Below are 16,933 nucleotides of genomic sequence, written 5' to 3'. Positions count from 1 at the left end.
AAGCCCGAGGAACTGAATGGGTCTCTTGATTATCAAATTTTTACGTTCTTTTCTTTTAAAAATGATTTCTATATAGATTGTAATAAAGGCTTTCAATTCTCAACAACATTAAAAACATAATTCTATACAATTTCCAAGCAGTTGTTTGGACTTATGCATGTACATTAACACAACGTTGTTACTGGTCAGGTAAGGAAACTTAATGGACAGAAGAAGCATTTTCTTGTTCATAAAATGTTTTGTGTTGTAATATTCCCATTGTTGAATTCCTGTAAATTTGGGATTATTCAGATTCTTTAAAGGAAGAGAATTAGGAACAGGCTTTCATCTGAGGAAGGCCTCCTACTGTCCAGTACACTTTTGGCAAGACTCAAAATCATGTTTCTAAAAACAGAGTATGTACAGTATAACATGGGGAAAATACTCTTAAACAGGTTACTAAACAATGGCACATCCTAGCAGGTTAAGCTTCTTTATCTATGTTTGTACATCACCAAGTTAAATTGCATTCTTGTCACAATGAACTTGCAATTGAAGCTGTTTTATTTACAATTACTATCTACGTGCATGCATTATAGAAAAGCGTTTTTGAGTTCTCCTTCATCATCAATCATCTAACATGCTGAATCCATTTCAGAAAGCACTGTAATTTAGTAGGAATGGGCCCTGCATGGAATGCCAACCCATTGCAGGGCACACTTAGTTATACAGCATGTTGCCACTTATCCTAACACACTGGGAAGAAAACAAGAGTATGGAGACAAATCCAAATGGACACAGAGAGAACACAAAAATTCCACACAGAACAAATCCCATCCCCACACAGTACCCGACCTGGGATTTGAACCAAGGTCCATAAACCTGTAAAGCAGTAGAACTAACCACTGTACCACTCCATGTTTTAGGTTTAACTCAATAAGAATGCAAACAAAATTTTACATGAGTTAAAATAGTCTTTTAGCACCTTTTCAACTGGAAAGTTTATTATAATGGCTGTTACACTTTAACTTTCTTTTCTTTTGGCAGTTGGGCACACAGTTATTTCAGAAACAGAGTAAATATCTGCAGTGTTGTTCACTGATCAGTACAATATACGTAATAGCTTAATTCTGGTTTTCATGGATTAATGAGGTGTACATTTTTGTTGCAGGCATGATCTCATGCAGCAATAGTAATAATACATTTTATATAGCACCTTCCCCTTGTTCAAGGCGCTTGACAGAGTCTCAGAAAGAACAGCAGGGTATATAGGACATTGGATAGAAAGAATAATATCATAAAAAAAGATAAATACAGGATATACAAAATATTAAATGGAATAAAAGACAGTACACCAGAGCAAGATGCTAAATTAAATAGTAGAACAAAAAGCCTAAGCAAATAACAGCATTTGTGCTTTAACATGCATAGAAATTATCCCGAGCATCAGCACAGAGAGGTAAACTTAAAAGCCTTCCTGAACAGATGGATTTTAAGTTGTTTTTTAAGAGAATGAATGGAGTCAGCTGGTCTCATGAATTTTAGGTGGTCTTTCCAAAGTCTTGGCGCTATACAGATGACGGCCCTGTCACCCATAGAGCGCAGGTTAGTGTGAGGCACAACAAGATGGCCAGAATCAGAGGACCGTAATTGTCGAACAGGAGCACAGTGATGGAGAAGGTCACTGAAGTAGTCCGGTGCGAGGCCATTTAAAGCTTTGTAGGTTATTAATAGAATTGTATATTCAATCCTGTAAGACACAATGGAGTGATTAAAAGTGAAGCAGGGTGGGTGTTATGTGCTCACTGTTGCTGGTCCGTGTAAGGATGTTTTGCAGCAGAGCTTTCAATCAACTGGATTTGTGATATAAGATTAGAAGGGGCTCCTGCCAGTAGGAAGTTACAATAATCGATGCGGGATGTGATAAAAGCATTGACACGTTTCTCGGTATTTGAAAAGAAGAGGAATGAGCGAACACGGGATATGTTACGGAAGTGCAAGTAAGAAAGTCACTTAATGTGATTTATGTGGGTGGAATAAGAAAGAAAGCAATCAAAAATGAAACAAATATTCCTTGCATTTGTAGAAGGTCTAATGATATCGCCACCAAGAGTGACTGAAAAGTTGCTCATTTTCTTAAGTTGCGCTTTAGTGCCAATTTCCAGGAGTTCAATTGTGTTGCTATTTAATTTTGAAGAGTTTTGCTCCATCCAGGTTTTAATTTCCTTGAGGCAAATTATGAGCTGAGCAGTGCTTTGATTCGATTTAATCGTTTGTCAGTGAAAGGTTCCTTAATTTTAAGTTTACTTTTAAGATATCTCGTCGGGTGTAAGGTTCGTTCAGTGCAGTACCTCTTGAATCTCCCGCTGCCATTAAGGCGATTACTTTTTGGGGGCGCGGTCGAGCGGACGTGAGGAAGGCGGGTTTTTATGACGTTTTTCTCCAGGTTTTGCATAATCCTTATTAGGTTGGGATGGGCCATTCTTGTCGTCCCGCTCTGGGCGGGACTAATTCCATAGACCTCTGACGGGGCGGAGCGTTTTGTTTCTTGTCTCTGTCTGTCGCCGGCTCAACTATTAATTAGCTGTGTTCAGTAAAAACCTTTCCGAAAACGGAGTTTTATTTTATTATTCTTAGTAGTATTTTTTTAGCCAGAGGATTATACAAAGTGCATCACTGCGCCAAGACGAGTCTGTTGTATAGCGAGGTACCGTGGAGCGTACACTACGAAGATGGACTCGGAAGAGCGACGTGCCCTCCGAGTGGAGGGCCGGTCTTTGGGGCCAGGACTGGGGCTGCAACTCTTGATGAGGCCGCGGGGTGTTTTGGTGCTCCTGCTGGCAGGCCTGACCGCTCTCGGACACTGCAAGGACTGCGACAAGCCATGTATCAATGGACAGTGCAGCACTGCTAGCGGCACTTGCCTCTGCGAGCCAGGCTGGGTCGGGGACCAGTGCCAACACTGCGGGGGACGCTTCAGGTAAGGCCTGGAGGTGCCGAGCAGATGGGAGACTTGGGGGGGTGAGTTTGTAGGCGAGCACAAAGGATGAGAGGGCCTAATAAAACTGGGGGATCGCAGTGGAAGCTGGGTGCCTCCCTCTCTGCCTGCGTTTCCTGAGCGTTGTCTGTAGGGCCCAGGGATATGCAGAAGGGTCAATTATTTTAGATTACTTAGCCCGACTGTGTGGCAGTATGGACTACCAGAGGGGTTAGGTAAGCTTTTAGCGGGGTACGTATTGGCTGTCGGTGGGGTACCAAAGCCCTTCTCTAGGGATGTCTGTGGCTACAGTCCTTTTGCAGGTGTGCGCTTTCGCAGTGTCCCATTTACGTAATTTTGGAGCAGATTGAATCCGTTAGGACTGAGAACGATTTTGTTCTTTTAATTAGGTCTCTTGACATAACGTTTCTTTATATAAGTTTGTAAAAAGGTATATTTAATAGCATTTTTTTGCTGAAATCCGGTTATGTAAACGTGGTAAAGCAACTCACGAGTACGGTCGATTATTTCGTTCAATGTGCTCTTCGAATAGAGTCACCGTTCTATTTCACAATATAGTATACCATCATTACTTTTCAACATAGTCAAGTGTTTTATTTTTCTGAAACATATTTCTAAACATGTAACAAATCGGTAAGTACAGCTGCAATGGACCTTGGTTCAGAACACAAAGGTCTAAGAACACAGACTAGGAGAGCTAACGAAAAAAGCGTGTGTGTGTCTGTATTTAGTTGTGAACCCACTTAAACCTTTCAGTGCACAAAAGGACAATTTTCAAAAGAATGCCTTCAAATTTAATGTTAAAATATGAATTTCCTTTAGTAGTACTAGGGTGTTGTACCGTGTTAGCAATTATGAATGTAGTGAAAAGTCAAGCAAAAATGACACCTTTTATCGACTATCTAAAAAGATTACAATATGCAAGCAACTCGAGCCCCTTCTTCAGGCAAGATGTAATCTTTTTAGTTAGCCAGTAAAAGGTGTCATTTTTGCTTGACTTCTCACTAATTTCCTTTTGTGAAATTTTTAAAGCCTACTCTGGAATTTGGCCTCCTATTTATGCAGAATTTCCATTATTCTCTGTTTGTCTTGGCAAATACCCATTTTAATTCTCTTTGCAGAAATGGATCATTTTTGTGTAGTATATTTTTAGTTAATCGTTCCCATCTTTGGAGAGAATCGATATTACCAGTGTGTAAACGGAAGGTGTGAGTGGACCCAAGTTTTGTTCCTCGGGTTGTGAGGCAGAAGCGCTCATTACACCGCCACTGTGCTTCCTTGAGGTGATGCACTGGCACGGTTCAGTTCTCTGTCTCTGACACATTTTGTGACCTTGAGCAAGTTGTTAAAGCTGTCTGTCCTTCTGCAGTTGTTTTTAAAAAAAAAAAAAACTATGCAAACAATTGTGCCATGCTTTAATGTAGTTATTTCCTTAAAATGTAAAGGCATCAGTTGAAATAAATAATTATAATTAAAAAGAAGACATTGATAGTAGAAAGTAAAGAGGAGAAAGAGACCAGTAGTGAGGGTGGTTTAGGAACGGTGACATTTTCCCTGGAGTGTACACAGTCATTTCCCATAAGAGTTACTGGAAAATGTTGCTAAAGCATTATTTATGTTTGTACGCGTTCTAGGGCAATAGTTTATGATATTCTGTTGTGTAACGCTTGCTTTGTTTTTATATTTATTTTCCCTGAATTTTTAGGGAAGTTTTGTGATGGAGATTTCAGAGGGTAACAAAATGCCCTGCCATCCTGTAAGTGTCTTAGTTATGTCACCTGTGTCTTGGTGGCACAGGGATAAGCCACATGACACAGTTCAAATCCTGAACTCAATAACTGACTGTATGGTATTTGCATGCTTATCTCATGTATAAATGGAGTTCTCTCCAGGTGCTTCCCCCTTAGACTTAAGCAAATTCTAAATTGGTCCAGGGCTAGTATGCCTCATGGTAGAGGGGATTGGCTTCTGAGATGTTCACAGTGCTGTGACCTTGAACTGGTTTAGGTGGGCTTGATGGATGGGCGACCACTTTGCTAAAGAATCAAAATCAAATATCGCATTACATCTTGTTCAGCAGATAGCTCTAATGGTTTAGGAGATGAGCTTGTGTCTACCTCTTTTATTTTTGTGCAATTTGCTTACACTATGCTTAGACAGCAGAAAATATCCGTTTCTTCTGTAGTGAGCTTTTATTTTATTTGCAGTGGATTTTGTCCAAGTCATCTTATGTTGAACTTTTAAGAGATTTTTTTTTCCCCTTAGATCTAAAGGTTTAATCTTGGCAGACCTCAAGTTATTAAAGGTATGGCTGATAAGCATGAAGGCTTAAAATGTTGCCGATTGGTTACAGGTCATTATTAGTATCTTTTTGCACAAAATGTGTACTGTGCCTTTTGATTTGTGTGGTTAAAAATTCTACATTTCAAATTAGCATCCATTAGTTAATATCCCTGGCTTTGGGAAGTCTATGTTTTGTTGTATGTACTAAATGTTTTATGAATTGGTCTTTGGGTTATATCCATTCATCTTATATTAAAGGAGCAGCAGAACTGGACATCTGGCAGAAACCAACCTTGGATGGGGAAGGCAGTTCATTGCTGGGCACTCATGAGCACACACACGGTCTTTGATACAGCAGTTTCCTCACCTGACTCTTCCTGCTATGATGTGTAGCCTCCGTATTAATTCTTCTGTGTTTAGGTGTAAACAGCTAGAATGATGGGCTGATTGGCCAATAGCATTTGGTAACAGTGATATACAGTGGGTATAGAGAAGAATCACCCCCTTCGAAATATTCCCATTTTTTTTGCTTTACAGCCTTAAATGAAAACACACAAACCAATATTTTTTCCAGCTTTATGTACTCAATGCAATCTATAACATCCAAGTGAAAGATATCACAGCTACAGTTCAGAAGAATTTTAAAAAATAAAAACCAAGAAATACTGAAATTAATAAAGGATCACCCATCCCCCTCCTAAAGTCAATCACGTGTAAGTAATCACCATTTCCATTGCAGACCATGGTTACTGTGATCAATTGTAATCCGTGTGATTAGTGAAGCTGTTCCAGGAGCATTCCCTTGCTTGGTAGTGCAAGTGACAGCAAACTGACTTTTGGTAGCAAGCCACTTTCAAAAGATCTCCGGGATAGAGTTGTAGACAAACATAAGGCAGGAAATGGATACAAAAACATCTCAAAGGCTTTATCAATCCCAAGGAGCACAGTCAAGGCCATAATAAAGAAGTGGCAAGTGTTTGATACTACTAGGACCCTCCTTGGACCTGGCCGGCCCTCCAAACTGGGTGGAAGAGCAAGGAGGAAACTGGTAAGAAAAGCTACCGAGAGGCCAATGGCCAATTTGAAGGAGTTACAGGATTTTATGGCAAAGAGTGGTCATTGTGTGCGTGTCACACTTTTACAAGTGCTCCACAATTGTGGCTTGTTCGGGAGGGTCGCAAGGAAAAAAACCACCTCTCAAGAAAGAAGTCTGAGCATTGCCAGAATGCACCTTGAAGATTCTGATGCCATATGGAAAAAGATCTTATGGTCAGATGAGACAAAAATTGAACTATTTGGCCTCAATACCAAACGGTACACTTTGTGGAAATCCAATGCAACTCACCATCCACAACACACCATACCTACATTAAAGCATGAAGGTGGCAGCATCTTGTTGTGGAGGTGTTTCTCCTCCTCGGGGCTTGGGGCTCTTGTTAGGATAGAAAGAAAAATGTATGGGGCAAAATACCATCAAATTCTTGAGGAAAACCTGTTAGAAAGTTGAAGATGGGCAGAATGTTCACCTTTCGACACGACAATGACCTGAAGCACACAGCAAAATAGACCACACAGTGACTGAAGGAGAAAAAAGTGAATGTCTTCGTGTGTCCCAGTCAGAGCCCAGACCTAAATCCCATTGAAAATCTGAGGAAAGATTTAAAGATGGCAGTCCACCAACACTCTCAATCCAATTTGACCGAACTTGAACAGTTCTGTAAAGAAGAGTGGACAAATATTACTCAAACTATATGTGCAAAGCTGATCGAGAAGTATCCCAACAGACTCAAGGCTGTCATTAAAGCAAAAGGTGGATCAACAAAATATTGACATTGGGGGTGGTCCTACATTATGCTCAGTATGTCTTGGTTTTTATTTATTTATTTATTTTTTCTAGTTTTTCTGAACTGTAGTTGTGATATCTTTCACTTGGATGTTGTAGGTTGCATTGAGTAAGTAAAGCTGGGAAGAAATATTGTGTGTGTTTTCATTTAAAGCTGTAAAGCAAAAAAAAAAAAAGGGAATATTTTGAAGGAGGAATTCTTTTCTATACCCACTGTATATGGGAGGCAGCCCTGCTTACAGTTCTGACTACAGAAATGGAACCCAATTGAACAGCTTTTTGTGTCTGTTGTAACATAAAAATTGGAGCTATGGAGAATGGAAACCGGTGGAGTCAAAAAATGAACAGAGATACAGAAGTTGAAATTTCTAAATATTTTTTTCACAACTTAATAGCCAATGAGGCATGGTATTAGATTTGTACTTTAGTGACTTTTTTTTTTTTTTTTGAGGTCAACATCAATGAAAGATCCTAGTGTTCCTTGTTTACGTAGTTAAAGACTTTTTATTTACGCTAGTAGCATTGGATTCTTACTTTATTTTAATTTAGTCCGCTCGCATATAATTTGTTTCATCAGGCCAGTAGCTGGTGTTTTGCTCTTTTCTGTTAACTTTTTGAAGTCAAAAGTACTTTGAGGACAGCTTTGCATTTGGCTAATTAGTAACTTTTATTTCTTCGGTGTAACGAAAATCTCATTAACTATATTACATTTAACGCCCTTCATATCTGAGCACAAAATGGTGGCAAAGTGAGTTTAGGTTTAATTCCCAGCATTTTCTTTGGGCACGCAGTGTAAGACCCCTAAAACGCTGTAAAAGATGTTTGACTTTAGTCAATTACTGTGTCTGAAGCTTATTAGTTTGTATGTTTACATTTGCAGTTTTTGGTTTTTTCTTTCTCCAGAAGCCTTTGTTTTAATCCTGAACTTCACCACTCTTATGAGGTGGTATAAACCTTTGAATTTCTGTGTTTAGTCAACCCCACCTGAATGTACTTTTCTGGAAGTAAATATTAGAAGTCTACAACGAGTGTTAGACTCTTGCTTCTGGTGTAGTCTTTTTCTGCATTTAACCTCCCCGGTTCCATTTCCGTTCTTAAGCATTATCTATTGAAGTTGGTCTGTAGGTTTCCTCTTTGGTTTGTATAGCTATTTCATCAATCCATTGGCCTAACTCTTAAGCTGGGTTTTTACAAGGTAAGTGTTTCCTTGCCTAATTATATAGTGTCATGTAGTTAAATCTTTAAGTTGTGTGTGTGTGTGTGTGTGTATATATGTACAAACCGGATTCCAAAAAAGTTGGGACACTATATACAAATCGTGAATAAAAACTGAATGCAATGATGTGGAGGTGCCAACTTCTAATATTTTATTCAAAATAGAACATAAATCACGGAACAAAAGTTTAAACTGAGAAAATGTATCATTTTAAGGGAAAAATATGTTGATTCAGAATTTCATGGTGTCAACAAATCCCAAAAAGTTGGGACAAGGCCATTTTCACCACTGTGTGGCATCTCCGCTTCTTCTTACAACACTCAACAGACGTCTGGGGACCGAGGAGACCAGTTTCTCAAGTTTAGAAATAGGAATGCTCTCCCATTCTTGTCTAATACAGGCCTCTAACTGTTCAATCGTCTTGGGCCTTCTTTGTCGCACCTTCCTCTTTATGATGCGCCAAATGTTCTCTATAGGTGAAAGATCTGGACTGCAGACTGGCCATTTCAGTACCGGATCCTTCTCCTACGCAGCCATGATGTTGTGATTGATGCAGAATGTGGTCTGGCATTATCTTGTTGAAAAATGCAGGGTCTTCCCTGAAAGAGATGACGTCTGGATGGGAGCATATGTTGTTCTAGAACCTGAATATATTTTTCTGCATTGATGGTGCCTTTCCAGACATGCAAGCTGCCCATGCCACATGCACTCATGCAACCCCATAGAGATGCAGGCTTCTGAACTGAGCGTTGATAACAACTTGGGTTGTCCTTGTCCTCTTTTGTCCGGATGACATGGCGTCCCAGATTTCCAAAAGAACTTGAATCGTGACTCGCCTGACCACAGAACAGTCTTCCATTTTGCCACACTCCATTTTAAATGATCCCTGGCCCAGTGACAACGCCTGAGCTTGTGGATCTTGCTTAGAAATGGCTTCTTCTTTGCACTGTAGAGTTTCAGCTGGCAACGGCGGATGGCACGGTGGATTGTGTTCACTGACAATGGTTTCTGGAAGTATTCCTGAGCCCATTCTGTGATTTCCTTTACAGTAGCATTCCTGTTTGTGGTGCAGTGTCGTTTAAGGGCCCGGAGATCACGGGCATCCAGTATGGTTTTACGGCCTTGACCCTTACGCACAGAGATTGTTCCAGATTCTCTGAATCTTCGGATGATGTTATGCACAGTTGATGATGATAGATGCAAAGTCTTTGCAATTTTTCGCTGGGTAACACCTTTCTGATATTGCTCCACTATCTTTCTGCGCAACATTGTGGGAACTGGTGATCCTCTACCCATCTTGGCTTCTGAGAGACACTGCCACTTTGAGAAGCTCTTTTTATACCCAATCATGTTGCCAATTGACCTAATTAGAGTTTATTGGTCTTCCAGCTCTTCGTTATGCTCAAATTTACTTTTTCCAGCCTCTTACTGCTACTTGTCCCAACTTTTTTGGGATTTGTTGACACTGTGAAATTTTGAATCAATATATTTTTCCTTTGAAATGATGCATTTACTCGGATTAAACGTTTGATCTGTCATCTACGTTCTATTACAAATAAAATATTGACATTTGCCATCTCCACATCATTGCATTCAGTTTTTATTCGCAATTTGTTTAGTGTCCCAACTTTTTTGGAATCCGGTTTGTATAATTTGTATAAAATATCTATATATAGTGACTGGCAGCTTTGGCGCCTTTAGCTAGCCGGGATGCCAATGGACGGAAGGACAGAGGGAGAGGGCATCGTTGAGGCAATATCTCGCCCTGGGAAACCAGAGGTTAGCCCTCCTGGGTGACTGTGGCACCACAGATTTCTGCAGGGCACGCTGGGAGCTGGAGTTTGGTGCAGCCCTTTTGAGTTCTGTGCGGGCCGCCAGGGGGAGCTGCAGAGACCTTCAATGGATTTCCATCACACCTAGGAGTGATTCCAGGTAATCCTGACGAACCACCTGGAGCACTTCCAGGTGCTCAATAAAAGGAGCTGCCTCACTGCATTCAGGGAGGTGAAGGAAGGATGGACAGACAGACAGACGGACTGTGCAATATATTGGCTCTTTGGGCTGTATTATGCTGTGGGGAGTGAGAGAAATGTGCTCCCCGATTATAAATAAAATGTTTATAATTTATATTAACTGATATATTCAACTTCAAGTCAAGGCAATTACCTCAGTTGATTTGTGTATTGCTTTCGTGTTCCTGTTTCTAATCCTGCCTCCTCAGGATATGCAGAACAACTTAGTTGAGTAGGTTGAACCTTTCTGATTCAAGCTTGGCTTGCACTAAAAGATGATGGGTTTTGTTTTGAAGCAACTGTATTTATAACAGCCTTTATTGGTACTGGAGTTTTTATAATTTTCTCAAAATATGCATTATACTTAGTCTTTAGAACGGTCATGGGAGTGAATTATTTGTTGGTTAGCAATCAGTAGATGAGCAATGTTTTCACTTCCACTTCCACTCTAGGAACTTTATAGTGTCTCCCAACCAACTGTACATAGTAAGAAAACTGTTAGTAAGAAATAAGTAAATTGTGTATCAACCTCCTTTGAAAACAGTGACCTTGTGACCAGGGCTGTGGAGTTGGAGTCGGAGACAATTTTGGGTACCTGGAATCCGGGTAGGAGTCAGCAAAAATGTACCAACTCCGACTCCTAATAAATTTAAATTGTAATGAAAAAAAAATACATCAACTTCAAATGTCCCATTTCACAAACAATAGCCATAATTAAGTACTTCTCTGATGCAAGAATAAAGCTCAGTGCATAGTTGTGTTACTACTAGTGTGAAGTTCAGCTGAGCTATTAATAAACCTGACATTCACATATTGTAATCTGGATTATGGTACATTACAAAAAGTGTTTTCATTTTATTTCAGATATAATCTGTTTAAAAAGTTAATTTGAGTGTAAACAAGTGTAATGATGTAGGTGGAGATGTGGGCTATGGCCTGATGTGTGTTCAGGGGTTCTTGTCTTGTTTAAACTGGCAAATACGGTAGAGAGTCAGCTTCTTAGCCAGTATTCTGTGGTTAAATGATGTGTATGTTGCCTTCCTTCGGTCAACTTGGAAAATACATTAGCATATTAAATATCGGGGAGTCAGAGTCAGAAGTACTGGAAACTAAGGAGTTGTAGTTGAAGGATTTATCTAACAATTCCACAGCCCTGTTTGTGACACAGTGTTAAATAGCATCTCCTTATCTGTTTTTATATTTTAGGTTTACTGGTTTGCATATAACTAGTGGATTAAAATTTGTTTACAAGTTTATCTCGGCTATTGTTTAACTTATTGGTCAAGGTTTAGATGCTATGATGAAGTATTTCTGATTGCATAGATAAGAGTGGTTTGCAGAGGTTTAAATGCTTTATGTATTTTTCCTCCTCTCTTGAAAATTGTCTCTTAACATTTTATCATTATATACAGACATAATCAAGCAAATTATTTCTGTTGATGTTTGTTTGAGTGCATGTTTTAGAAAAAATATTTTAAGATTAAAAACTGTAGGAATACCTACAAATGTCTGATTTAGTGCTACCACTAAGACCCCATAACACTTAACTGGAGAACGGTAGACTCTCTTGTCAGGGTGAAACTACTACTGGCTAATGACAATACATGTTTCAATTTATGTTTCTCCATATGTACCTCTGGGTCTACAACAATATTCTATAAAACATTTTATTCCTGGTTATAAAACTAATTCTACTTTTCTCAAGAATTTTCGTATTAGTAGTTGTCTAGTCAGGTTGTATTATGGTTTGGGTGTCCTGTGCTATGTGAGGTCTTGGTTGAATTTCCTTTATTCCTATTTTTGGCAGTGCTTTGAAGGATTTTTCAGGGAGATGTCAGGCCATGCTTTTATGAAACAATGTCAGTTGGGTCATTAAGCTAGGCAGTGAGTATAAGCACACCAGCAAGTTTGACATCAGGAAGGTTGAAAAGTTTGAAAACTATGGATGTGCGAATCTTTTTTTTTTTTTTTTTTTCTTGTCAACTGGCCATATCCCAACAATATTTAAGGATATACATTGCCAGGATCATTTTATGTTGTTCACTTTAAAATGACTTTGTTTTACTTTTGATTTTTTTTAAACAAATCTATACCTTTTGTGCATTATGTAATTTGCAATTTATAAAGTTTGTAACTCTATTTTGCTTGTGAAATTGTTAGAGAAGAGCTATGCAATAATGAACTGAATTGAATTTATTACAGAAACATCCCTCTGTGTTTCTGACAGCACCATTCCTAAGGATATGGTGTATGTGTATTTTTCTTGCACCTAAGTTGCATAACTGTGATTTGTAAATCCAAAGTGATTATATTATAGTATCATCCTTCTATAAAAAAGCGGTCGGGATTGTCCTTCCGTCACGTGAGTGCTACGCAGGCGCGGAGTTTCACACACGCCCGTCCATTTTGCAGTGCACGATGGGATTTGTAGTTTTGTTTTTCCAGGTAAAAGATGATTTTCTACTCCAGACTGTGCGATATCTTCTTCTTCTTTCTTACTATATAAAAGCGGTCAGGATTGTCCTTCCGTCCCGTGAGTGGAAAGCGTAGCGGTATTCCGCTTATCACAGACTTGCTACTTGCAGCTTGCGGTACGAAGCGACATGATGTGAGCAGAGTTCTGGTGCTCCCATCGTTCCCTTGCTTTTTGTGCGCGCGCTGGAAAAATAGAAAAAAATTATGTCTCTGGAAATAATTAATGTTGATGGAGTACAAATATCAGGGGGGTTCAAAAGAGCGACCTCAATATAGAAAAAAAGTTAAAATTTCATCACAAAAATAACAGAAACTACGAGTATTAAAGTAATACTACTCAAATGCAATATAACCAAATGAATGAGTTTGTATAAAATATCAAATTGATCTACATATTGAATTGCCTTAAGAAGTGGTCAACTTAAAAGTTGGTCGCCTTAAAAGGCGGGTGAGCCTAGTTTATGATAACAATCTTGACTATGATTCTGGTAAGTATTAGATGGTATATTATCTCTTATTTCTTTTCTGGTTCGTCCTGCTTCCACCTCAAAACAGGTCCCGCCCACACGCAGCTGACACGGCATTTCTCGATTCCTATTCGTCCTCTTCCAAACCCTTCCCCATGCTGCCAGCGGCTCCTCTTCAAAACCGTCCCGCCCACACGTACCCGACACGGCTAGTTCCCTTCTAATTTTTAATTCTAAAAGTACCTTTGGATCTGAGTGTCAAGGTCTCAAATATCTTGCAATGCCTATAGGTGAGGCACATTCTAATGAAAATTTTCTTGTAATCTCATTTTTGCAAAAAATATTAACACATGCCTAGTAAATTTAAACACTAATTATAATTTTTGGTTTTAAATTTAATCCCAGTGTGTCTTTTTGATTCGCAAAATATGAAGTCTTTCTTGAACGGTAAGAATAAAAGTGCTTTCTAAAGTATGGCTTCTCTTCTTCTAGAGTCTACTTCATGTTGCAAGCGCTGTTTTTCTCCATCTGCTGTTTACTTTTACTGGCTAAAGACTCGTATTCCTTGTAAACTATTATTATTTAAGGTCTCTGCAACATCCGGTACCCTACAAGCTGTTATTACCAGAGACGTAGCTCTTTGAATTTTGAAGAACCAGAAATGATTTGACATGGGAAGAATGATTCATAGAAGTGGACTGTGGCACAGTGCAGAATTGTAACTAACTCCTGAAAACATAGTGAGTTCATGCTGCTGAGGTCAGGAGCTACAGACATGAGTAAGTTTCTTGTAAAGCTGTTAATTTCATGGCTCTGTCTTTGCTTGTTTTGACAGTCCACCAGTTGGCATCATCTTAATACTTTTTTTTTTTTTTTTTTCTCTCTATTTTAACTGGTGAGTGGGTATAATGTTTTGCAAACATTTTTGGGGTTTCCAGTTCATTTGAGCCAGTGTATAATCCACTGAAATCTGTAGATTTAACTCTTAATTCATTCATCTGAGCCATCCACATTATGTTTCACAAATTACCAACACAGGAAGACATCCTTTATTACGGCCTATTAATTATTATATTCAGTTCATTTATATGCTCACACATAATCAGGATGAGATGAGTTAAGGCAGAAACCTGTTTTCTTGAAAAATGCATGTTTACATGTGCAAGTATGCATGTAGGGCCTTGTATATAACGCTGTGCGTAGAATTCACACTCAAACGTGGCGTACGGACAAAACTTGAAATGTGTATGCATAAAAAATCCAGATGCATAAAACTCTGTGTACACCAAGTGCCACGTATTTCCCCATTATAAATTCCAATGTACATGCAATTTAATGCATTTGCACGCACCTATAGCCCCTCCCTGACTCCTCCCAGAATTTCTATTTGAATATGTAAATTGATATAAATAGCCCCTTCCATTGAGTGTTTTGTTAAAAGACAATGTCGGAAGCATGTAGAAAAAATAATTTTGGCGAATGTGAATTGGTGACAAGTAAAGCTGTAGTATTTGCTGACTTAAGCAGTATGTACAAGCAAAAAAGGATGGAGTGATACAGCATGGTGGAAACACTCAAAAGTAGAAAGTAAGAAAGTCGCACAGTGCCCAAAATAAAAAAAAGATGATGTGAAAAGGTGAGTCCGTAGCACACCATCTGTATATTCTGTATCAGACAATGTTACAAAAACTGAACCCCGTGCCGAGGACACGATGGTAGTGCTAATGTGCCAAATACATTTTCTGACTCTGGCTACACACACACCTCTGCCTCGGAAGCCGCTGGGCAACCATCTGGCTATGTACTGACAGATGTTGTTCTGGAGTCACAAAATGCAATAGTTGATGCTCTTAGAGGTGTGGTCAATGAATTAAGAAATAGAAGGGGTGTACTATGTTGTATTGATTACAAATTAAATGAAATGTTTAAAAAATAAGTGCTGCATCCGATTACCTGTTTTTGCATTCTGCTAATTACATTCAAGCGTAGTTATAATGCTGTCAGATTTAGCCAATCATTTGGTGGGTCAGGTTCATCATACCACATCTCTTCAGGTATGGGCAATCCACTATTGTGTGCCGCGTTATGCAGTTTAGCATTGTGCATTGAGCTCATCAACATAAATTCAATGATTTCTAAAATAATTGAGACAGAAATGACCATCTACTTGCCACGGCCCGGTGTTAAGTGGGCGTTCCCTTGGCCTAGTCCAGCTGCTTGGCTCCTTAACAATGAGGATCCTGTGAGCTAGGTCACCCTTGGGGAATTGTACCACATGGTTGGAGTGCCGTAAGTGATGCTTTCTCACAATGCAGGAAATGTGCCTCATTTGAAACTCCATGAGCAACTGCTTGTCCAACACAAAGTCAAACCAGCGGTAACCAAGGATTCTCTTAAGATACGTAGTACCAAAGGAGTCCAGTCTTTGTCTTAGGTCATTGGAGAGCGTCCATGTCTGAGAACCATATAGCAAGACAGGAAGCAGCAGAACTCCAAGACTTGGACCTTTTGTCCTTTTGCAGAGATATCGGGAGTGCCACATGCCATTTTCAAGTGACGTCATGACACCCCATGCTCTCCCATCCCGTCTACTGACTTAATAGGAAGAATCACCAGAGACATGAATGTAGCTGCCGAGGTAAGTAAACCTCTCGAAGGTTGACACTCTCTCCGCAGGCAGACCCACTGATGATGGCTGTGCCCAAGAGGTAATTAAAGGCCTGGATCTTGGTTTTTATCCAGGACGCTCACAAGCCCAGACGCTCGGATTTCTCGCGCAGTCCCTTGAGAGCCCCGATCAGAGCCTTCATTGATTCCGTGAAGTTTATAGCATTGTCAGCAAAGTCAAGATCCGTGAATCTTTCTTCACCAATAGATGCCCCATAGCCACTGGAACCCACGACCCTGCCCATCACCCAGTCCATGCAAGCATTGAACAGACCAGGAGCAAGAACACACCCCTGATGAACCCCACAATCAACTGGTTAAAACACAGAGGTTCTGCTTACACTTTGCATAGCACTCACAGCACCAGTATACAGACTGGCCATGATATCCAGCAACTTTAGGGGGATCCCGCATAGTCACAGGATTGCCCACAGGACAGCTTGATCAACAGACTCAAATGCTTTATGAAAATCGATAAAAGCTGCAAAGAAACTCTGCCGATATTTGTGTTTGCACTCAATGAGAACCCTCAGTGCCAGGATGCACACGGTGGTAGACTTCTTAGGCATAAAACCAGACTGCTGGTACGTGAGCAAGTGATCACAGATCCTATTGAGGACGACCCTAGCAAGGACAATATCTGGCATGGAGAACAGTGTTATACCCTAGTAGTTGCTATAACTTGGCCACAGCTACATCCAAAAACTGAAACATCTAGAACATTTTGTTGCAGTGACAGATTGATTTATAACTGGTTAATTGTGTAAAAATGTGCATACAAAAGGTTTTATAATCTGATTTGGTTTTTTAACTGCGGCCCCTGATCTCTTGGCACAATATACGTTTAAATTCATACAGTGGGTCTTCTGGCTGTCTAAAAATCTATGTTAAACTTTCTGTACAAAGTTTTTGGCAGTATACATAGTTGAAACTAACTTTCCTGGCTTTTAAGATGAAGGGTACCACCAAGCCTGTTCGATTTCCATAGTTCGT

At 39.6% G+C, this 16,933-nt stretch overlaps 1 protein-coding gene across 2 annotated transcripts in view; it reads left to right on the top strand.

The window, feature by feature from the left end:
- Positions 1-2,503: 2,503 nt before the first annotated feature.
- Positions 2,504-16,933, top strand: part of atrn (attractin) — a 295,073-nt gene continuing 280,643 nt past the window's right edge. For both annotated transcript variants that reach the window (XM_039751934.1, XM_039751935.1), the window contains exon 1: positions 2,504-2,959. In XM_039751934.1, the coding sequence (XP_039607868.1) occupies positions 2,712-2,959 (248 nt within the window). In that variant the 5' untranslated portion in view covers positions 2,504-2,711. The remainder of the gene's footprint in view (positions 2,960-16,933) is intronic.

This window comes from Polypterus senegalus, chromosome 4, assembly GCF_016835505.1.
Source record: "Polypterus senegalus isolate Bchr_013 chromosome 4, ASM1683550v1, whole genome shotgun sequence".
Classification (NCBI taxonomy): domain Eukaryota; kingdom Metazoa; phylum Chordata; class Cladistia; order Polypteriformes; family Polypteridae; genus Polypterus; species Polypterus senegalus.
The sequence above is the reverse complement of the archived record's forward strand: the minus strand, read 5'-3'. Positions and strand labels throughout refer to the sequence as shown.